This window comes from Equus caballus, chromosome 1, assembly GCF_041296265.1.
Source record: "Equus caballus isolate H_3958 breed thoroughbred chromosome 1, TB-T2T, whole genome shotgun sequence".
Taxonomy (NCBI): Eukaryota; Metazoa; Chordata; class Mammalia; order Perissodactyla; family Equidae; genus Equus; species Equus caballus.
The window spans coordinates 10,684,109-10,708,060 of NC_091684.1; the positions used below are offsets into that span (position 1 = coordinate 10,684,109).

The 23,952-nt window shown below is 39.8% G+C and overlaps 2 protein-coding genes across 9 annotated transcripts in view; one reads left to right on the forward strand and one right to left on the reverse strand.

Annotated features, from left to right (window-relative positions):
* PSTK (phosphoseryl-tRNA kinase) overlaps positions 1-364 on the reverse strand; it is a 41,330-nt gene extending 40,966 nt beyond the window's left edge. For 4 of the 5 annotated variants that reach the window (XR_002806959.2, XM_070276074.1, XM_023637789.2 and 1 more), the window contains exon 1: positions 235-364. The gene's annotated coding sequence lies outside the window, so the exon portion shown is untranslated. The remainder of the gene's footprint in view (positions 1-234) is intronic. The other variant, XM_070276061.1, reaches the window with a different exon arrangement.
* On the forward strand, positions 307-22,380 carry LOC100050410 (ATPase PAAT). Of its 4 annotated transcripts, none has more exons than XM_023637740.2 (6): positions 307-793; positions 1,481-1,684; positions 2,485-2,554; positions 5,366-5,572; positions 11,718-12,169; positions 21,236-22,380. In XM_023637740.2, the coding sequence occupies exons 1-6, from the start codon at positions 630-632 to the stop codon at positions 21,468-21,470; spliced, it is 1,332 nt and encodes a 443-aa protein (XP_023493508.2). In that variant the 5' UTR covers positions 307-629; the 3' UTR covers positions 21,471-22,380. The 4 variants fall into 4 exon arrangements, with proteins under 4 accessions (XP_023493508.2, XP_070132130.1, XP_023493514.2 ...); XM_070276029.1 differs by having other exon boundaries at positions 372-497; XM_023637746.2 differs by having other exon boundaries at positions 448-854.
* Positions 22,381-23,952: the final 1,572 nt, after the last annotated feature.

Below are 23,952 nucleotides of genomic sequence, written 5' to 3' on the forward strand. Positions count from 1 at the left end.
CCCTGCACGGTCCGGTGGGAGCCGGAGGCCCGGGCCTCCGGCCCCCACGCTCAAGCCTCCCCCTGACCACCCTAGAGAGCCAGAATGTGCGTGGGGAGGATGACGAGGGAGAGGACCACCCAACTCCGGGGCCGCCCCGCCGCCCCGTCGCCCCGTGTAACCGCTTCCCATCCAGAGGCCGTGAGGGTGGGGAGGACGCCCTGCAGGTCACGTGGCGGACGACACCACATCTACCTGACGACCGACTCTCCTCATTGGACCAACCTTCCCCAGCCGCCTAGCAACCGCCGGCCACACCGCCTGCTGTTTCTCCGCCGCAACGTCGAAAAACCGCCCCAGCTTCCGCGCGCACCGCACCGCGCCTGCGCACAGCTCCAGCGGTAGGCCGAGCGCCGTCAGTACGCATGCTCCGCGCTTGAGCTCGCCCCGCCGGTTTGGAAGCCTCTTGGCATGCGCATGCGTGTCTCCAGTAGGCGTTTCTCTCCCAGCTGGAGCGGGTAGGGGGGGCTCTTGGGTTTGAAGCCAGGCGAGCTGGAAGTTGCTCTGCTTCTTCTCTTCCACTGGGCCCCGGCGGAAACCCAAGCGCTAGAAGAGAGGTTCCGGGGCCGGCCTGGGCTGGAGCCGGCACGATGGAGAGCGGGACCGGGGACGCGGCACTGACCCGCCGCCCGATGCTGGCCTCTTCCTGGGATGCCGCATGCGGGGCCCTGGCCCAGAGCCTCCATCTCGCCCGGGCTGGTCACGGCGCCCGGGACTTCGACTGGGAGGAGCTGCTGGCGCCGCCTGCCCCGGGGTGCGCCGGGCCGGCGGGACTGGGGGTGCCGCTTGGTGACAGCCACGCTCCCGGGGGAGCGGTGAGGGGCGGCGGGGGCCGTGAGGGAGAGGGTGCGGCCCGGGGTCCCTGCGGGAGCAGAACGGGCGACAGGTGTCTGCGGGCGGCGAGGGCCGGCGGCGGGGGCGGGTCCGCGGGCCGGCGGCTGCCCGGGGCGGGAGCGTGGGGCGACCCGCAACGCGGCGTCTCGGCGCGTCCCTGAGGCGGGCCTGTGGCCCCGAGGGCCCTGGCGGCCTCGGAGTCCGCGCCCTCCCGCCGACCCGCGGAAGCCCCTGTCGGCCGGCACGGGCGGGAGCGCGCCAGCCGTGGAGGAGCCCCGCCGGCTTAGCTGGAAAGACGCCCCTGTGCCTCGTGCCCTGCTCCGCGATGCTGTGCGCGCAGGCGGTGCCGGTGCAGTTTCTGTGGGAATGAGAACAGTTCCAGGGCGTTGCGTAGACCGTCGGTGACGCAGGACCCGGTAGCGGGGAGGCCCCGATGCCTGCAGCCCCCGTGTCCGTGTGACTGCCTGAGCGTGTGGGGGCGCCCGGCACGGTGCTGGACCCCAGAGGCGGAGGGACGTGAGCTGGGAGAGGCCCGCGGCCACGAGCGCGTTATGGGCCGTGTTCGCAGGACGATCCTGGGTGACGTTTCGAACACCTTGCTTTTCAGGCCGGACCTGGTGGTTTTGAGGAGCAGCCCGAGCGGCCGGGATGGAAACCCCTGCTTCCTTTACCTGCGATGTGACCCCGAGGGCGGGGAAGAAATCGCTTCTGTGGGCGTTTTAAGTTCCGCCCGAAACATGGAAGTGTACTTGGGAGAGGAGTACTGTGGAACCGGCAGGGGCCAGAGTGTTCGCGGTGCTCTGGGCGGCAGGTGGGCGCCTTCTGCATGTGGGCTGATCGTCCGCAGTCGTGTGTCTGTCGTCCTCAGCTTGTGCGGCGTTTATTGCTTCTCATATTGGCGCCAGACATCAGGGCAGAGAGAATCAAAACATAGCAGCAGGCGTAGAAATTTAGGTCTCTAGGGATCTTAAAGACCGTCTAGATCAGCTTTCTCATTTCTGTAAATGTGGAAATATGGAGCTAATAAGGGGAGATGACTCGGTGGGGGTCCTACTAGTTGGACTGTTTAGACTGGAGAGCGCAGTGCTTGTTGCTGCTTTTTGGCTTTCTCCCTGAACTCACAATGGTCTGTTTTCCAGAATTGAGTCTGGCAGTCAGTCTGGAACTTAGAAAACATGTTTTTGGAAAGAAGCCCATCACAAATGGTGCCCGGCCCAAGACTCTGCCACACCGACGTGTGTAACCCCTAATTCAGCATGTTGTAGTTTGGTTTTTCTCTAGGCTTTTATACAAAGATTCTACCCTGATTTCTTCTTAATGTAACTCAAAATATGGACCATTTTGTATACTGTGCATATTGAAAATAGTAGCTACGTTTATTAAGGTTTACTATATCTCTGTGCTACATGATTTGATATAGATTATCTGATTTAATTCTTTCCCACAGGCAGAAACCAGTGCTTATAACCAGGTCACTTAAGTAGGGGCCCCCAAACTCTGTCCTTTACCAGACAAATTGAATCTCAGGATTTAAGTAATGATCTGGAAATAATTCATTTTTAAATGTAACTACTAAAAATTAAAATAATTTAAATTCTATTTTATTTTTAGTGAACATGAAATTATTCTCTACAAAAAATATTTAAAATTGGAGTCCTCCACTCAGGCTTGTAAAATAAAGGTAAGTCATCACTAAATTTTAACTAATTTGACAACTGCAAATGTTTTTGTATAATTTGTACTTATTTTCTGTTGGTTTGGTAATACAGTTAATCCAACTTAGTTCTTGGTTATCTTTATATAAAACTATTGTGTCAAGATAACCACAACCATGTTTGGCTTTGTTCTATTAAGAAAGATGGAAGGGAATTAGAAACGTCATAAAGAAGAGCTTCTAAAAGTTAAAGGGATTTTGGACTGTGTCTTAAGTGTGAAAAATGTAGAGGTGAATTTCAGTGATGTCGTTAGAGTCCAGGGGAAGGGTACTGGGCTGGAAGTTGTAGGCCCAGAATATTAATTCTGCTTTGTTGCCTACCAGCTGAGTGACCTGGGGCAAATCTCTTTATCTCTTTAGAACTACCTCATGGATAAATTAGAAGACTACAAAAAATAAATCCTTGCCATGTACATGAATGTTTGTGGTATCATCATTCCTAACAGCCAAAAGGTGGAAAAAATGCAAATATCCATCACCTAATGAATTGATAAACAAAATACAGTATACTCATACCATGGAAAAGTATTCAGTCATAAAAACAATGAATTATTGATACCTACTACAAACATGGATGAACCTTGAAAACATTATACTACATGAAAAGTTGGTCATGAAGGACCACATTGTGTATGATACCATATCTGTGTAGAAGGCCCAAAATAGGCAAATCTATAGAAACTGAAAGTAGATAGTTATTGTCTAGGGCTGGGGAGGAGGAGGGGAGGGGAGTGACTGATAATAGGTACAGGGTTGCCTTTTGGGGTGATGTTCTAAAATTGTGGTGATGGTGTGGTGATTCACAACTCTGTGAATATACTAAAATCCATTGAATTGTGCACTTTAAATGAGTTAATGGTTTGGCATGTGAATTATATGTCAATAAAGCTGTTTTTAAAATTTTTTTTAAAAAGAAATAAATCTTTATAATCTTGTTATCGCCGAATTACTTCATACAGAGTTATAAGACTTGAGAATAAGGGGTCGGCCCAGTGGCACAGCAGTTAGGTGTGCACGTTCTGCTTTGGCGGCCTAGGGTTCACCAGTTCAGATCCCGGGTATGGACATGGCACCACTTGGCAAGCCATGCTGTGGTAGACGTCCCACACATAAAGTGGAGGAAGATGGGCATGGATGTTAGCTCAGGGCCAGTCTTCCTCAGCAAACAGAGGAGGATTGGCAGCAGATGTTAGCTCAGGGCTAATCTTCCTCAAAAAAGAAAAGACGAGAATAAGAAAAAAATAAGTGATTTTCACAACAGGCAGGTAGCAAATTTACAGAATTGATTATTCCAAAATATTGTTTTAGATAGTATATATTAATAGCTTCCAAATGTATTTGAATAAAGTAATTCATTCATTCAACATGAAATATTCATTCAACAAATATTTGAGTGCCTACTGATGCTAGATGCTCTACCAGGCATGTAGGAATTAGCAGTAATATAATAAACTGGAATGAGTGCCCTCATGTTGGTTGTATTTTCTAGTGGGTAAGACAGAAAATAAGCCAACTCAACAAGTAAAATAAGTACTATATTCAATGGTGAGAAAGGCTATGGGGATTAAAAAGCAGAAAAGGGATAGTAGAGAGATTAGGAGGTAAGTTATAAATTTAATGAGGAGATTCCTTGATTGTTGCGGACAGTCACCTCTTTGGTGCCACACTCAGAGTTCTTGGATCATGGGTCTGGTTTGACCTGTGTCTTCGTGTTACATATGGTTCTGTTTGTGTCTCTAAAGGTATTTTTTGTAACTGTTCTGTGGAAGTACATGGGCGTGCAAAGGGTTGTTTCATCGAGAGAAATCTTAGGGCTTGCTAAAGCTTGTTCTGGGGCAATAGTATATGAAAGTGAAAGATAATAGTTACTGATGCATATTTTTGAGCACTTAGTGGTAGGTGTTGGGAATTTTAACACATAATCATCAGGCAACTATGTGAAAGCATTGTTACTACCCTCCCTCATTTTATTTCTGACTGAGGTTTTGGTCTTTGCTCAGGGTTGCACAGGTTCTAAGTAGCAGAGTCATCATTGAACCCAGGTCTGTCTGATTCTAAATCCTGTTCCCTTTCCACTTTGCTACTCTGTTGTCCGTATCACACACAAAATGTCTTTTGGTTCAGAAACATGGATGAAGTGAGGCACCAAAAAGCATTGGACAGGACAACACTTTAGAAGCCAGAAGAGCTAGGTTCCAAGCTTGACTTTTACTAATTGGGTAATCCTATCATAAGTTAGAAAATCACCCCTGACCTCATCTTTTTTATCTATGAACCAGCAGGTTATGTTAGACCATCTGGACTTTCCTTTATAATTCTAAATTCTAAAAGGCTGACATATTTAGTATTTCAGTAAATACTTTGAAAGGGCTTCTGAGCAGCCTTATTTTGTATTAAATAATAGTATAGCTGGCTATGGTATGCTAAGGTCTCGGATTGGTATAGTTTATTTTTATTCCTTAATTCAGTAAATGAAACTTTATTTTAGCCGCTTTTGTATATTCTATGTACTTTTTCTGTCTAAAAATAACATTTTTTTAAATGTAAATTGTTCTTCTGAGCCTCATAATAAATGGAAATGCTGACCATTACAATTTTAGGGAAAACTTAAAAATGAAAATGTATTTAAAGTTTATATTTGCTTTCCTGAATACTTCACTATTGCTAGTTTATACAAAAAAGTGACCTTAAATAGTGATTTAATATTTTTTTTAATATTTTTATTTTCTGGAATAATATTTTTTAATATTATTCTGGAACTTTTTTGTTTTGTAATAGTTGCTCTCCTTTGGTGAAAAGCAGTGTGTGTTCATCAGTAAAGTTGTCGTACACTTGCAGCCAGTTTCAGCAAATTCTTCAACAAACTCTCCGGCTCTAGGATCAAGGATAGACCTTGACAGGGTCCAAACCATCATGGAGTCCATGGGGTCTAAGTTATCACCTGGAGCTCAGCAACTGATAAATATGGTTAGATTGCAGCAGCAGGTAAGTAGAAATGGATTTCTTTTCAGATACCATTAAAAATGTCAAAATAATAGCTTTTTATAAGGACATGTAGCGACTTAAATGTTTTGTTTGAACTTTTACTCTTGATTTATTTTTGTTTACTTTTATAAAATAGCATTTGGTACACCTACTCTCTTACAAAATATTTTTGTTACAGATCTTCACAATTTCCCATGAATTCACTCACTCTTTCATTCAGCAGGTGTTTATTCGGCACCTTCTCAGTGAATAAGGCACTGTTTTGAGCATGTTAAAAGGTTCAAAGATCATCTGTCAATAGCCTGTCTTTAATGATCTCTATGGTCTCATTTTATCTAGGCCTTTAAAGAAGAAGTGTGGGATTAGGCAAGTAAATTTGGAGAGATGCAGTTTGAGAGAGAGAAAATAGTATGGATTAAATCTTCAGTACTAGAAGAAATAGGATATAGCTAGGAGATGTATAGAAGTTCATTTTTCTTAAGTGAAGAAGTGATAAAGTTTAAAGTAGATTGGGACTGGATCATAGAGGGCTTTGAATGCTATTTTTAAAAGTTTGTAGGTGTTTTTGACCTACATTTTAAGAAATTCCAATTCACTGTTATGTGTAAGATGGATCAGAAGGAGAGATGAATCAGTAGAAAGGGAGACTATAAGGAGAGCAGCTACATGTTCTTTCCCTCATCCAGATGAAAGTTAAAGAGGGTCTAAAAGTGGACATAGTAACATGATGCTGGATTGAGAGGTGCTAAAACAATGGAGCGATTAGGACTTGACAACTAAGTTAATACTGATATTACGAGAGAAAAATAGTGTCAGACGTGAAATTGCAGTTTTGAATATGGCAATACCAATAATATAATGTAAATGGAACCCAAGGGAGGAGGCTACTTTGGGAAAAAGGAGTTTAATATGGGGAAAATTGAGTTCCAGATGTGAATAAAACATTACCTTGGATGATGTGAGCATTTGGAAACAGGATTGGGGGTGGTGGAATGGAAGGGAAGTTTGAGAGATGAGAGATGTAGCCCTAGGAGATGATAAGGAAAGTGGTGAGAGAAGATGCTGGAGCAAGGAAGAAAGATCCTCAGAGCAGCTACATTTGGTAAGAATATAGGGAGAGGAAAAAGGAACCAGAAGAGTGGAAGACAGCTGTGTGATAAAGTAGCAAGAGAAAAGATTTGTCAGGAGACCTGAATTCAAGTTCTGCTGCTGACATTATTAGTTCTGTCTTACTTGGCATTACTTCATCCTTTTGAGGAATTTCTTCATGTTTATGATCTAAATGATAATACTGCTAAGATCATAGGATTAATGAGAACGTTTGAAAGAAATAGTACAAATGAAAAACTCATGTAACTTTGTGAGATTTACCAATATTAATTAAGTACAAATATCGTTGAAGCAGTGGGCAGATATAGGAGAGTTGATGGTGATTATGGAAACCATGGAAAGGAGAGTTTCAAAAAGAACAAGGTCCATACTTTTTTTCTTTTGATGAGGAAGATTCACCCTGAGCTAACGTCTGTGCCAGTCTTCCTCTATTTTGTATGTGGGTTGCTGCCACAGCATGGCTGCTGATGAATAGCGTAGGTCTGCACCCAGGATCCAAACCTGGGCCGCCAAAGCGGAGTGTGCCAAACTTAACCACTAGGCCATGGGGCCAGACCCCATACTTTTCTTTCTCTGGTACCATTATCTCATCTCATTACCTCAGGAGGTTCCTAACTGGTCCTCCTGCTCCACTGCAATCCGTTCTCCACAGAGCAACCAGAATGATCTCAAAGGGTAAATCAGACTTGCCCTTCCCCTGTGTAAAGCCCCCTATTGCTTCCCATCACACTCAGAATTAGTCTAGATTCCTTACCCTGGCATCTAAGATCTGGGTCCTCCTTGTCTTCTCAACCTCATCTCCCACCACACTTCTAGATGCCTTGCTATAGACATTCAGGTGTGTGTATTCCCTGCTTATCCAAATGTGTTCCCACCTCAGGCCCTTCACACCCTCAACTGTTCTCTTTCACCAGAATCCCTTTCCCCAGACCTTGGCATAGCTGGCTTTTTCTTTCTATTCAGATTTCAGCTTAAATGTTACATGCTGAATGAGACCCTCTCCAACCACTCGGTTTAAATTAGCCTTTCCCTCCAAATCTATATCATATTTTCATCAGAGCCTTCTTGGCTATTTTTGTTGTTTATGTATTGGTCTGTTTATCTCATTAAGATATAAACTTCACGCAAACAGGGACCTGGTCTGTCTTGTTTATAGCTCCAAATAAATATACAATATATATTCCCCTTGAATTATCAACTAAGTACTCCTTGGAGATTTTCAGGGCATCAGTTTGAATAATGATGAGATGGAAATCAGATTTTGAGGAATTAGGTTGTAAATGGGTAGTTGGAATGGGAAAGTATCCCGCGTAAAATGGATTTGTTTCAAGAATGATAGAGATAAGGAGCCTGCCTCGGAATCCTTTGGAATGTTTATAAAGTGCAGATGCCTGGCCCTCACCAATGATCTGCAACCCAGAGGGTGGGATCCAGGAATCAGTATTTTAGATAGGCATCCCCCAGGGAGTCTTAGGCATAGTGTAGTTTAAGAACAAATGTTTGAGGGGAAGAATCCAGTGGAGATAGAGATTGAAAATGTAAAAACAAGAAGAAATTAGTTTTTTGCACGAGATTTTGGCAACATTAGAGGAGGTTAATGAGTTAAATAAAATCAATTCATGGACTGATTTTTATGTTTTAAAAACTTAACTTTGGGAAAAAAAGTAACATGGATAGTAGTTTTTTTTGCCATGTCTTTAAGTTGTTTTTGGTTTAATTCCAAAAGTGTAATACATTTTCTTTGCCATGAATTTCAATCAATTCAGAAGTGTGTTAAGTAAATTGTAAAAGTGCTTTCCCAGCTTTCAATGTATTCCCCAGCTTGGTGTGTATCCTTCTAGAGTCTTCTATGCATATAGAAACACTACAAGTCCTCCCACCCAACATATGTGTTATAACTTGCTTTCCCCACATACACGCTAAATAATTGCATATGGGAAAATTTGGGGAACACCCTGGGGAAGAAAGGTGATACAGTTCAATCTTCTTTTCAACATGCTAATAAAAGACTTCTTAGTGGGGAGGCTGTATTTGTGGAATGATTCTTACAGCGTATACCTGGTCCTCTAGGACTGCTTATTGTTAACAAACCAGGAATCTATGGAAAGTCTCCCTGAAAATGTCATGTACGCTGTGTAACTATTTGTTGAGTATCAGGTAGGGATGTTCCATGATCAGTACTGCTCCTTCTGTGGAAGTGCTGTAACCACACACATTGTTTGGAACCTTCATAGATTAATTTGGGCAGGACCTGTCCTGAAGGGGAAAGAAAGGACCTGGGGAGCTGCCTTACAAGCCCTGAACCTCTCCCTGCTTCACCTGTGCCTTGTGATTAGCTATTTTCTTATTTCCTTGTATTGGAAGTTCAGGTTTGCAGGCTTTGATTTGTTTTTGCTTTAGCAATTTAGAATAATTGAATAGTTGTTCTGTATCAAAGTGCCTAGCATATAGTTAGCATTTAATGTCATCTGAATGAAAGGATGTGCCCCATTTTCTCAAAGAAGATATATTCAGTTATTCAAGATTTACACTGTTTACTTTTATCACCTTTGGAATAAAAATCTTTTTTCTTGCTTTTTTAAGGTGATAATTATTTGTATTTTTATAATAAAACAAGTTAGTCTTTTCAGAAATCCTACAAGATGTTCAGAGATAAACGCTTAATTTTTCAGAAATCTAGGGATATATGTGCACATCTATGAACTTATGTGTCCACACATATACATAGTTCTTTACATATTCATATATAAGTATATGGACATAATTCTACATAAATGCTTTCATGTTCTTTTAGGCTGCTCTATAACCATTTTCCACATAACACATGACACAGACCCTAGGCAATAAGTATATATAAATTATTTTATACATATTCCTCTGCCTACTTTCAAGCGGGTTTGATGTGCCTTGCCAGGCAACATAACACAGCAAAGAAAATTAAGAATTAAATAGAATCAAATGAAAGGAAGCAGAAGAATGGCCACAAGCAGCTAAAGTTGGTTCATTTACTGTACTGCCACATAGACTCACTTGTGAATTTCTTCATATTTAATACCAAGAAAAAAAAAATCACCTTAAGAGCTTTCATCTGAGAAAAATATGACTAATTTTTATAATCAGTGAATTTCTTATAAATAATCAAAATATTATGATGTATTAGAAAAGAAAAACTCCCATAGCAAATACCTTATTTGCATTTGGATTTTTCTGTTTAAAATTTCTGCAAAATTTAATTGTCACGTACAATTTTGACATTGATTCCACTGTAAATATGATTGCTGGTTGTGTAGAATTTTCAGTTTTCTATCATAAAGTTTTTTTGCAGTATTTATACCAGTGCCAAAAATCATTGAGCTTTGCCATTATGATTGAGTAAAGCTCCTTTCCTCCAAGTTGTCTAATTTTAAAATTTTGTATATATGATTGTATATAGTTCTTCATCTTCTAGGAATAATTTAAAGTTTACTTGAAACTTGCATTCAATAGAAGAAGATAACATTTCTTTATAAAGAGCATTCCTCCAAAGTGCCATTCAGTAAAAGAAGTTCCATGGGGACTCTCCTGCTCCCACCCCACCGGCTTTCCTGGCTCTCATTATTCCCCTTTCCTGCTTTATCTTTCCTTAAAGTAATTATCACCATCTTCATCTACATGTTGTATTGTCTGTTTGTCTTTGTTGTCTCACTCAGCCTGCTCCCTTAGAATATAGGGTCCACAGATCAACAATTTTTGTTTTGTTCAGTGTCTTGTTTCCAGTGCCTGAAACAGTGCCTCACACAAAGTAGATTTCTGGTAAATATTTGTTGAATGAATGAATTTTGGACTGACTTAATCCAGGAATCATTTTTTTTAATATCTGAAAAATATATGGACTGAGTTTCTTTGGCTAATCTTGTGTAATACTCTTCTCAGTCTCTCTCATTAGATGTTGAGCAACAATGAGTATAAGACGATATCCCCCGATAAGAATCCCTAGTAGAGTTCTATGTTTGGAATTTAGGATAGAGCCATATAATTAACAGTTAGCTAGACTATATAGAGGTAGTTTTGCTTTTCTCTTGTGGAAAAATTGAAGAGCATAACAAGAACATGCACACCTGTATAGGAGACACTGTAACCTCCTCTCAAAAGTGACCCAGAATCTTCTCAGAAAATAACATAGCATAGCCAGTTGAGTTGAGGCAACAAAACATCACCTATTATCCTACAAATTATTAAAGCAGACATAGCCAAAAAGTAGCTCATTTTCATCAGTGAAAATGTCACATATGTACCCATAGAACATCTGGTGTATCCTCCATGAAAACTAGTTGCAAAAGATATCCTTAGGTTGGCTTACCGTTTGTGAAAGTTGACAGATGATATTTAATTCTATGAAAATTATTATTGTGACTCAGTTGAGAATACTACATTTTATTACTATAAATTAAGGGGGCCTCTGTAGTAGAAACATTAAAATATGCCAGTGCAATTTTCCTAAGTATGCTAGTATGTATTTTAATATTTTCTTAGGAAAAACAACAGTGAAACGATTAAACACCCTGACTCTGGGGGCTGGCCCCATGGCCGAGTAGTTAAGTTCGCGTGCTCTGCTGCAGGTGGCCCAGTGTTTCGTTGGTTTGAATCCTGGGCGCAGACATGGCACTGCTCATCAAACCATGCTGAGGCAGCATCCCACATACCACAACTAGAAGGACCCACAACGAAGAATATACAACTATGTACCGGGGGGCTTTGGGGGGGGAAAAGGAAAAAAATAAAATCTTTGGGGAAAAAAAAAAAGCCCTGACTCTGGAGTTAGGTGGCCTGGGTTCATGTCCCAGTTCTGCCACTTACTAGCTGTGTTACCATGACCAAGTACCTTTAGCCTTGGTCTCCTCAACTTAATTTTTGGATAATCATTGTGGCCTGCTTTATACAAATGTTTTGAGGATCAAATGAGTGAATGCACATTGCCTAACTCTAAATTACTCCAAAAGTTAGCTGTTATTATTATTAACAGTACTAGTAACATTTCTGTATTTACCTTGCTTAGAATTGTATTCCCATTGGAGAGCAGCTTCAGTCGGTTTTGGGAAATACTGGACACAAGCATATGATTGACCTACAATCATCGTCTACTTCAGGAGCCTTCAGCAAGTCATCGTCCACACCTTTTCCTTTTAGAACTGGATTGACATCTGGAAATGTGCCTGAAAACTTAAAAGCTTACATTGATAAAAGTACGCAGCCACTTGGTGGAGGAAATATTACAAACCTTGAAGAGCGTAAAATTGTGCCGCAAAATCATTCTCTTCTTGAGAATGATCTGAAAAATGCAGTATCTTCTTTCCTATCAAAGAAAGCAAGTGACAACTCAAATATACCAAATTCTGAGCTGCTGCCTTTTCTCCAGAATTTATGTAGTCAAGTTAACCATCTCCGTGTGGGACATAACACCAAGTGGCCGGAAAACATCACCAAGCCTGGGGAAGGCGTTGGTGTTGCGTAAGTATTTATTTTAAGAAAATGTGGTTTAGATTTGGTACATAGGAGAATCAACTGGAAGAAAACAAGTTTGTTTCAGTAACTACTGCCTGAAAATGTTTCCAGAGATAATTTTAGGAGCTTTTACATTTTACCATTAACACTTAGAGGAAGTACATATTCTACAGAGTAGAATGGATTGCTTTGAAAGAAGTACCTAAAACTGGTGATGTTGACCACTTCTCAAGTATTTTATGGAAGGGGTACAAGTGTCCAAAAGAAGTTGGAGTAGAAAGTTATCTGTGAGAATGAAGAGGGAGTGCAGGAACAGTACTATGTACATTTTTTCCCTGATTTTACTAAATGAGCCATTGTAATGGATTTTCTTTGTAGATCATGTTTGACCTGGCTAATTTTAGAATTATCAAAACATTTTTTTTTTTAAAGTTTGGCAGCTGAGCTAACAACTGTTGGCAATCTTTTCTTTTTTCTGCTTTTTCTCTCCAAATCTCCCCAGTTCATGGTTGTATATTTTAGTTGTGGGTCCTTCTAGTTGAGGCACGTGGGATCCTGCCTCAGCATGGCCTAATGAGGGGTGCCATGCCCGTGCCCAGGATCCGAACTGGCGAAACCTTGGGCCATCGAAGCGGAGAGCACAAACTTAACCACTTGGCCATGGTGCGGCCCCCAGAGTCATCAAAACATTTTTAAGCTCATAATTATTTGTAGGTTACAGGCCCTTATTCCCTGATCTCATAATTCCAATTTTTTGGCAATCCTGGTTTGATTGAGGGGTGGCTAAGTATTTAGTATATTCCCCATCCTTTATGTAGATGTAATGTGTCATAATATTGTACTAGTCTGGAATTCTGAACTCCAGTCATAGTCCTGGCTTAACTATTTTGCCTTACTGTTTAAATCTTTTGGCTTAGATTTTTTTTTATTGAGTTCATAATAGGTTACATCAATGTGAGATTTCAGTTGTACATTATTTCTTGTGTCACCACATAAGTGCTCCTCTTCATCCCCTGTGCCCCCTTCCCCTGGTAACCACTGAACTGCTTTCTTTGTCCCTGTGTTTGTTCATATTCCACATATGTGTGAAATCATCTGGTATTTGTCTTTCTCAGTCTGGCTTATTTTGCTTAGCATAATTCCCTCCAGGTCCTTCCATGTTGTTGCAAATGGGATGAATTTGTCTTTTTTTCTGGCTGAGTAGTATTCCATTCTATATATATACACCACATCTTCTTTATCCAATCATCAGTCACTGGGCACTTGGATTGTTTCCATGTCTTGGCTATTGTGAATACTGCTGCGATGAATATGGGGTGCATATGTCACTTTGGATTGTTGATTCCAAGTTGTTTGAGTAGATACTCAGTAGTGGGATACCTGAGTGATATGGTAGTTCTGTTTTTAGTATTTTGAGGAATCTCCATACTGTTTTCCATAGTGGCTGCATCAGTTTGCATTCCCACCAGCAGTGTATGAGGGTTCCCGTCTCTCCACACCCTCTCCAATATTTGTTATTTTTAGTCTTAGTGATTATAGACATTTTAACAGGGGTAAGGTGGTATCTTAGTGTAGTTTTGATTTGCATTTCCCTGATGATTAGTGACGTTGAACATCTTTTCATGTGTTTATTGGCCATCTGTATATCTTCTTTGGAAAACTGTCTGTTCATATCCTCTGCCCATTTTTTGATCAGGCTGTAGGCTGTTTGTTTTCTTATTGTTCAGATGTGTGAGTTCCTTATGGAGATTAACCCCTTGTCAGATATATGATTTGCAAATATTTTCTCCCAGTTGGTGGGTTGTCTCTTTGTTTTGATCTTAGTTTCTTTTGCTTTGCAGAAGCTCTTTAGTCTGATGAACTCCCGCTTGTTTATTTTTTCTTTTGTTTCCCTTGTCTGAGAAGACATGGTATTTGAAAAGATCCTTTTTAGTTCAGTGTCAAAGGGTATACTACCTGTATTTTCTTCCAGGAGTTTTATAGTTTTAGGACTTATCAAGTCTTTGATCCATTTTGAGTTTATTTTTGTGTATGGCGTGAGATGATGGTGTGCCTTCATTCTTTTGCATGTGGCTGTCCAGGTTTCCCAACACCATTTATTGAAGAGACTGTCTTTTCTCCATCATATGTTCTTGGCACCTTTGTCCAAGATTAGCTGTCTCTAGATGTGCAGTTTTATTTCTAGGCTTTCAGTTCTGTTCCATTGATGTGTGTGCCTATTTTTGTACCAGTACCATGCTGTTTTGATCACTATGGCTTTGTAGTACATTTTGAAGTCAGGGATTGTGATGCCTCCAGCTTTGTTGTTTTTTCTCAGGATTGCTTTAGCAGTTTGGGGTCTTTGGTTGCCCCATATGAATTTTAGGATCCTTTGTTCTATTTCCATGAAGAATGTCATTGGGATTGCAGTGAATCTGTAGATTGCTTTGGGTAGTATGGACATTTTAACTATGTTTATTCTTCCGATCCATGTGCATGGAATCTCTTTCCACCTCTTTATGTCATTATCAGTTTCTTTCAATAATGTCTTAGTCTTCATTGTATAAATCCTTCACCTCCTTAGTTAAATTTTTTCCTAGGTACTTTATTCTTTTAGTTGCGATTGTAAATGGAATTGTATTCTTGAGTTCTCTTTCTGTAAGTTCGTTATTAGAGTACAGAAAAGCAACTGATTTTTGTAAATTGATTTTGGACCCTGCAACTTTACTGTAGTTGTTAATTATTTCTTAGTTTTCCAATGGATTCTTTGGGGTTTTCTATATGTAAGATCATGTCATCTGCAAACAGCAAGAGTTTCACTTCTTCTCTCCCTATTTGGATTCCTTTTATTCCTTTCTCTTGCCTAATTGCTCTGGCCAAAACCTCCAGTACTATGTTGAAGAAGAGTGGTGAGAGTAGGCACCCTTGTCTGTTACTGTTCTCATAGGGAAGGCGTTCAGTTTTTGCCTATTGAGTCTGATGTTGGCTGTGGTTTTGTCATATATGGCCTTTATTATGTTGAGGTAATTTCCTTCTATCCCCATTTTGTTAAGAGTTTTTATCAAAAATGGCTGTTGGGTCTTGTCAAATGCTGTCTCTGCATCTATTGAGATGATCATGTGCTTTTTATTCCTCAATTTGTTTTTGTAGTATATGACATTGATTGATTTGCGGATGTTGCACCATCCCTGTGTCCCTGGTATAAATCCCACTTGATCACGATGTATGATCTTTTTGGTGTATTGCTGAATTCAAGTTACCAAAATTTTGTTGAGGATTTTTCCATCTATGTTCATCAATGATATCGGCCTGTAGTTTTCCTTTTTTGTGTTGTCCTTGTCAGGCTTTGGTATCAGAGTGATGTTGGCCTTGTAGAATGTGTTAGGAAGTGTTCCATCTTCCCTGATAATTTGGAATTGATGGAGAAGGATAGAAATTAAATCCTCTCTGAAAGTTTGGTAGAATTCCCCAGGGAAGCTGTCTGGTCCTGGGGTTTCATTGTTTGGGATGCTTTTGATTACTGTTTCAATCTCTTTCCTTGTGATTGGTCTATTCAGATTGTCTGCTGCTGCTTGATTTAGCTTTGGGAGGTTGTAAGAGTCTAAGAATCTATCCATTTCCTCTAGAGTATCCATTTTGTTGGCATATGGTTTTTCGCAGTATTCTCTTATAATCTGTAGTGTTTCTGTGGTGTCTGTTGTTATTTCTCCTCTTTCATTTCTAATTTTGTTTATCTGAGCTTTCTCTTTTTTTCTTTGTAAGTCTGGCTAGGGGTTTGTCAATTTTCTTTATCTTCTCAAAGAACCAGGTCTTTGTTTCATTGATCCTTTCTACTGCCTTTTTTGTTTCAATAGCATTTATTTCTACTGTGATTTTTATTATTTCTTTCCTTCTACTGACTGTGGGCTTTGTTTGTTGTTCTTTTTCTAATTCTGTTAGGTATAACTTGAGGTTGCTTATTTGGGATTTTTCTTAATTGTTAAAGTGTGCCTGTATTGCGATGAATTTCCCTCTTAATAGGCTTTTGCTGCATCTCATATGAGCTGGTATGGGATGTTATCATTTTCATTTGTCTCCAGATATTTTTTGATTTCTCCTTTAATTTCTTCAGTGATCCCTTGCTTGTTCAATAGCATGTTGTTTAGTCTCCACATCTTTGTCCCTCTCTCAGCTTTTCTCTTGTAATTAATTTTTAGCTTTATAGCATTGTGATCAGAAAAGATGCTTGTTATTATTTCAATTTTCTTAAATTTATTGAGGCTTGCCTTGTTTCCAAACATATGGTCTATCCTTGAGAATGTTCCATGTGCGCTTGAGAAGAATGTGTATTCTGCTGTTTTGGGATAGAGTGTTCTATATATGTCTATTAAGTCCAACTGGTTTAGCTTTTCATTTAATTTCACTGTTTCCTTGTTGATTTTCTGTCTGGATGATCTATCCATTGATGTGAGTGGAGTGTTGAGGTCTCCTGCTATTATTGTGTTATTATTAATATCTTCTTTTAGATTTGTTAATAGTTGCTTTATGAACTTTGGTGCTCCTGTGTTGGGTGCATAGATACTTATAAGTGTTCTTTCTTATTGATGGAGTGTCCCTTTGATCATTATATACTGCCCCTCATTGTCTCTCTTTGCCTGTCTTATCTTGAAGTCTACTTTGTCTGATATAAGCATGGCAACACCTGCTTTCTTTTGTTTCCCATCAGCTTAGAGTATCTTCCATCCTTTCACTCTGAGCCTGTTTTTATCATTGGAGCTGAGATGTGTTTTCTGGAGGCAGCATATTGTTGGGTCTTGTTCTTTAATCCATCTCACTGCTCTGTGTCTTTTTATTGGAGAATTCAATCCATTTGTGTTTAAGGTGATTATTGATGTTTGAGGGCTTAATGCTGTCATTTTATCACTCATTTTCCTGTTTTCCTGCATTTCCTTTGTTTCTCATTCTGTTTATTCTGGTCTACGAATTGAGTTACGTAGTTTTTTATGTTGCTTCTTTGTTTTCCCCTTATTTATTATTGTGTCTCTCCTCTGCTTTTTTGTTTAGTGGTTACCCTAGGTTTGTGTTCAGAATCTCGTGTATAAGATAGTCCATTTTCTGATGACCTCTTCTTTCCTTAGTCTAAACCAATTCAGTCCCTTCCTCGTACTCTCCTAAGTTGTTTTTCTTGTATTTTATTCTATCTTGTGTTGTGAGTTTGTAGTTAAAAAGACAGGATTATCTTTGTTTTTGGTGTTTTCCTTCCCTTTAGCTTAATGCTATAGTTGAATATTTGCTATCCTATTCTCATTCTGTCCTATTTATCTACTTACTCTGTGTTTTGTGACCCTTTCTGCCTTTTTTTCCCCCAGGTATGAGGGCCTTCTTGAGGATTTCTTGTAGGGGGATCTTGTGGCTACAAAGTCCCTTACCTTTTGTTTATCTGGGAAAGTTCTTATTTCTCCATCATATCTAAAGGATATTGTTGCTGGATAGAATATTCTTGGCTGAAAATTTTTGTCTTTTAAAGATTTGAATATGTCATTCCACCTTCTCCTATCATGTAAGCTTTCTGCAGGGAAATCCACTGAAAGTCTGATAGGGGTTCCTTTGTAGGTTATTTTCTTCTGCCTTGCTGCCCAATGTCTTTCTTTTTCTTTTTCTTTTTTTTGCTGAGAAAGATTCGCCCTGAGCTAACATCTGTTGCCAATCTTCCTCTTTTTTTTCCCTCCCCAAAGCCACAGTACATAGTTGTATATCCCAGTTGTAAGTCATTCTAGTTCCTCCATGTGGGATGCCACCACAGCATGGCTTCATGAGCAGTGTGTAGGTCCATGCCCAGGATCAAAACCTCAGGCCACTGAAGCAGAGCATGTGAACTTAACCACTCAGCCACAGCGCCGGCCCCCTCCCCCCAGTGTCAAGTCTTACATGGTGAGAGTATTGAAGACTATGTAGTATTGGCAAAGGGACAGACACGCAGATCCATGGAACATAATAGAGCACCCAGAATGGCCCCACACAAGTATGGCCAACTGATTTTTGACAAAGGTGCAATACAGTGGAGGATTGTGTTTTAAACACCTGGTACTGGAGCAATTGCCTATCCAAAGGGCAAAAGGTGAACTGTGACCCGAATCCTCATACCTTATACAAAAATTAACTCAAAACGGATCATGGACTTAACTGTAAAGCATAAAGCTATAAAACTTCTATAATAACATATAGAAGAAAATCTTTGGGATCTAAGACTAGGAAAAGATTCCTTAGATGTGACACCAAAAGCAGGATAATTGAAAATTTGATATATCAGACCCCATCAAAATTTAAAACTTTTGCCCTGTGAAAGATCCTGTTAAGATTAAAATTACAAACTGGGGAGAAAATATTTTCAGCAACCCCAGTCTTTAAGGGAGGGAGCAAAGATCTCTCTTACCCCGTTCTAGCTCCTCCAAGGGGGACTCCAGCCTCTCCGCCCTCCATCGTTTGGCTGCTGTGGGTCTCTGGGGATTCCTGTGCTATTAGGATATTTTTTGTTGGAATGTGGTTGCTCCTTTTTGTTGTATATTGGAGGGGAGAGAGTCCTGGGCAAGTTCACTCCGCCATGATGCTGACGTCACTCTAAAGTGGGAGAAAGTATTTTCAAATTACAAATCCAACAGAGGGCTTATATTTAAAACATAGAAATAACTCTCAAAACTCAACATTAAAAAAAGATCCATTTAGAAGATGGGCAAAAGACATCATAAAGAGACATTTTACCAAAGCAGATATACATATAGTAAATAAGCACATGAAAAGATGATCAACATGGACTTCATGGCTATGAAGGAAATGCATATTAAAACCACAACAAGAAGGGCTGGCCTTGTGGCCTTGTGGTTAAATTTGACATGCTCTGCTTTGCTGGCCCAGGTTCAGTTCCCAGGCACAGACCTATGTCACTCATCAGTGACGATGCTGTGGTGGCTACCCACATACAAAATAGAGGAAGATTGACACAGATGTTACCTCAGGGAGAATCTTCCTCAAGCAAAAAGAGGAAGATTGGCAACAGATGTTACGTTTGGGCAAATCTTCCTCAGCAAAAAAAAAAACACAAGATACTACTACTCACTTATTCAAATAGCTAAAATAAAATGTCTTATAAAAGGTAACAATATTAAATGCTGATGAGGATCTGCAGAAACTGGATCTCTCATACATTGCTGGTGGGAATGTAAAATGGGACAGCCACTCTAAAAATATTTGGCAGTTTCTTGAAAACTAAATATAGAGTTACCGTGTGACCCAGCAGTCGTACTCCTGGGCATTTATCCCAGAGAAATGAAAACTTACGTCCATACAAAAACCTGTACATGGTTGTTCATAGAAGCTTTGTATGTAATAGCCAAAAACTGGAAACAACCGAAATATCAAAAACAGATGAATGGTTAAACAAACTGTGGTATATCCATATCACAGGAGGCTTAATCAGCAATAAAAAGCAACTGTTGATATACACAACAACTTGGATGGCTCTCAAGGGCATTATGCTGAGTGACAAAAGAGAATCTCAGGGTCATAGACTGTATGGTTCCATTTGTACAACATTCTTGACACAAATTATAGAGATGGAGACCATATTAGTGGTTGGCAGGCATTAGGGATGGAGCGGATTAGAGGAGTAAATGTGACCATAAAGGGTAGCAGGAGGGAGATCTTTGTAGTTAAGGAACAGTTATGTGTCTTGATTGTGGCGATGATAACGTGAATTTGTTTGCATGTGATAAAATGGGATACACACACTGTACTAGCATCAATTTCTGGGTTTTGATATTATACCATCGTTAGGTAAGATGGGACCATTGGGACCATTGGGTGAAGGGTACTGGGGAACTCTAGTAATCTTTACAACTTCCTGTGAATCTATATTACTTGAAAATAAAGAGTTTTTAAAAACCCTCCCTCATATATTCTAGAGTAGTGGTTCTCAAGTTTTTTCATCTTTATGCTTTTAAAAATAATTGAGGACTCTAAAGAACCTTTATTTATATGTTATAGAAAAATATTTATTTGTTCAAAAGTAATTACAGTAAACCCATTATATAGTAACATGACAATTTTTATGAAAAAATATGTTTTCTACAAATAAACTTTAGTGAGAATGGTATTGTTTTAAATTTATGCAAATCTGTATCAGGTTTCAGTTGCGTTCTACTATGTGTTCTCCTATATGTTGCATTGTAGCGTGTTTAATCAATAGCTAGAAAGACCACAGTAGAAGTACTGAGAGCAAACTGAGTTAATCTCTGAGAAAAATATTTATTTACACACTAAACCTACTACCTTAGGAAATTCCAGGAAACAGAAGAATACACAGCCACACATCCTATTAGTCCTCAGAGCAATAACATCACACATTGTGTAGCCTCTGGAGAATGTCATTGTACGTTCAGGAGAATATGAGGATGAAAAGCTCAAGTAACGGTATTATTATAAAATTACTTTTGGCCTCTCGGAATCCCTGAAAAAGTCATGGAGACCCCAGGGGTTTTTGGACTACACTCTGAAATTCAGTGTCCTAGTGTTCATTCATCGTGAACTTTAGAAACTGGCGTACTTTTTATTTTTACTTTCTTTTGCCCATTCCAGCTACATTCATTTTTAAATGTTTTCGTAGTAGGTTAGAAAAGAACCTTTCGGTACTTTAGTCACATTGCATTGATGAAAAATGACAAGATTGTTTAAATTGTAGGGTTGCTTGGGGAAGTCCTTGGAAGACATACATGAGACTGAAATTCGGCAAGACCGGTTTTGATTTGGAGCTCAGAATCAAAAAGACCCTTTCTAAAGACTTGTTCTTTTAGGGTAGAAATTGTATCATCTTCACTTGTATATTCTCATGTCAATTGTTTGCTTAAATGTTTAGCGAATTAAGGAAATAAGAATGCTTTGGGCATTCAGGATTGTGGGTGCCTGTTGTGTATGTATTTTAGAACCTGGAAATGTGTCGTAAGGAGATAGAGCACAGTTGTGGAGACAAACGTCAGCAATGTGTGTGGACTGCTTGTAGTATAGTTTGGTTGTTTGGGGTATAATATTAGAGATAATGATTACTTTTACATTTATTTTTAGAATGGAAGAGCAACCTGTTTGCTCCTACTTGGAAAAGATTCTTTCTAAAAATATGGAACTGATGGAGAAGAAACTTATGGACTACATCGATCAGCAAATGTATAAACTCCAGGAGCACATAGATAATAAGATTGCTTTGTTAATGGACTTGCTGCAAAATCCCCACTCCCCAGGCACTGGGACGCCTCTAAGACATTATGACTCTGGAGAAAGACTTTCAAATGGAGAAAGATAAGTGCTCAACATGTACAGTGTGCTAAGATATTTATTACATATTTATTACAAGGCGAAAACCCCAAAAAACTTAATGAAAAGCAAGTATTTAATGTCCTTTGAAGGATCACCATTTACTTACAGAAAGTGACCTCCATGTAAATTTTTCTGCATTTATTGTCGTAATCTAGTACTGTACACTAAGAATTAGCATGATATCGTCATAAGTTATTTTTGTTTGCAATATTTTTCACTTTTATAAGAAATTTATGTATCTTTCTATGTTTGTGTTTAAAATTTTTAAGAGTTTCTAATGCAATTCATTAGTTTGTATTGTATATGTGTTTGAAGTACTGTTTTAATTTATACAAATAACTTATAGGGGTATGAAAAGAATGCTGAGTATTTGATTTGTTTTTATAGTTGATTGTTCTTGGAAAATTGGGTACTTAAGACTTGCATCCTTTAATTTCAGATCACCAAATTACATTTTATGTTGTTTATTTTGGATAAAAAACTAGATGTGATGTTCGGCATGTGTAAAATTAGTTTACTTTGAGATCATTAATTTTTATGTCCTGTCACATTGTAGCTATAGATAGGAAAGTACAAATCAGAACTGCCTGATTCCTTGTTAGGATTACTACTTTAGATTTAGTGTTTGATGTAAAACAAGAGAAGTCATCTTGTTTTATCTCAATACGCCCAGAAAGTGTAACTCTCCTTTTCTGAGCCAGTACTTCTCTCCAGAGCCCTCTCTGGTGTGTTGAAAGTGTGGGCTGCTGAGGTTATGCACTGAAGGATTAAGGCATCTGAGCCAAGGAGATTGCAGTGCTCTCTGGCCGACTTCATTTTCAGAAATTACAACTATTGGATGTGTGTTGAAGGGTGATATATTTGCATCTAAACAATAAATGTATCCAGTGTGGAAACTACTTGTCTTAAATAAATAGAAATATTTTCTTTTCATCTAATATTTGTTTAAGATGAAAAAGGATGTTTTACACTCATTTAACATTTTGGCAAATTTTGTTCTTTAAAGTGAGAACTAATATAATGTTTGTTCATTTATGAATCACTCTGACAGCAGTGACGTGAGGACCTGTCTGTCACTTTTATCAGGCTTTTCCTAATTTATTCCGAACATATGTAGACATTAGGTAGCATTTATTTCAGCACTCAGGAGAAATGTGTCTCAAAGCTGAAACCTTTCTTTAATAGACGGCTTCTGATAGTTGTGGTCTGTTCTTTTAGTCACAAACTCCATGTAGTTATAACTAGAAGACGTAAGCTATGTTTTACAAAGTGATGAAAATAAATATAGTATTCACGATTATAGTACTAGAAATAATTCAGATCTTTAATTCCTGGTCTTCCATTTCTTAATTTTTCCATGTTAATGAAGACCTAAATTACATTTTATATACGTTAGAAATTCATAGGTATTGATTTTCTTATATTTATAAATTGCTATACATATATATGTAATTTATTTTATTTCTTTTTAAAGATTGGCACCTGAGCCAACAACTGTTGCCAATATTTTTTTTTTTCTGCTTATTCTTCCCAAACCCCCTAGTACATTGCTGTGTATTTTTAGTTGTGGGTCCTTCTAGTTGTGGCATATGGGATGCTGCCTCAGCACGGCCTGATGAGTGGTGCCATGTCCGTGCCCAGCATCCGAACCAGCAATACCTTGCGCCGCCAAAGCAGAGTGTGCGAGCTTAACCACTCAGCCACGGGGCCGGCCCCGCAAGTTATGCATTTTAATTTCCACAGTTTCTCCTTTGAGTATTATTCCATCTCCCTCTTTTCCATGGGTGGCATGTTGAGGTTTTCATCCCTCTTTCATCACTGGATATTCAGTCTTTTTAGTGCAGGGCAGAGAGTGTGCATGCTGCTGCCACGTGTCTCAAAGTGTGGCAGCACAAACTACCATTGGAAGCTCTTTCTCACTTAGCCCCAGCCTAGCTTTCCAGTCTCATCGGCCACTGCTGCACGACCTGCTGTTTCAGCCTGGTCCTGTGTCTCCACTGATTCCCACCTCTCCCTACCCAAGTCACGCTGTTGTTCAAAGTTCAGCTGAGATGCAGCCTTCATGAAGCTGCCCTTGGTCCCTCCCTTCCCCAGTAGAAGGCAAGCAGCTGGACAAATGAACATGAAGAAACAACACTGAAGGCTCTTTTTAGGAGATGTAAAGTGATTTAGATTGGCTAAAGCATAGGCTGCATGTCAAGGAGTGGCTGGAGGTAAGGCTTGAAAGGGTGCCCTGGGTCTGCCTTGGGAAAACCTTGACTGCTCCACTCCAGAGATTTGTTAGCACCAAGGAATCAGAGTTTAAGCAGAAGAGTGACATGGTCAGCTCTGGCCCTTGGAAAGAAAACCAGATGGAGCTTTCCTCATGAACCCATTTGCAGAAATGCTTGGCACCCTGCTTTGGGCTGCAGTGGAATTTAGGTACTGTGAATGCAGATTCAGGTAACAGCTGATTGCCCGACAAATTA

Coding starts and splice junctions, on each gene's coding strand:
- LOC100050410 (XM_023637740.2), top strand. CDS start 630: ATGGAGAGCGGGACCGGGGACGCGGCACTGACCCGCCGCCCGATGCTG. Junction 1,685..2,484: donor CGCGGTGCTCTGGGCGGCAG/GTGGGCGCCTTC, acceptor TTTTATTTTTAG/TGAACATGAAATTATTCTCT. Junction 2,555..5,365: donor CTCAGGCTTGTAAAATAAAG/GTAAGTCATCAC, acceptor GTTTTGTAATAG/TTGCTCTCCTTTGGTGAAAA.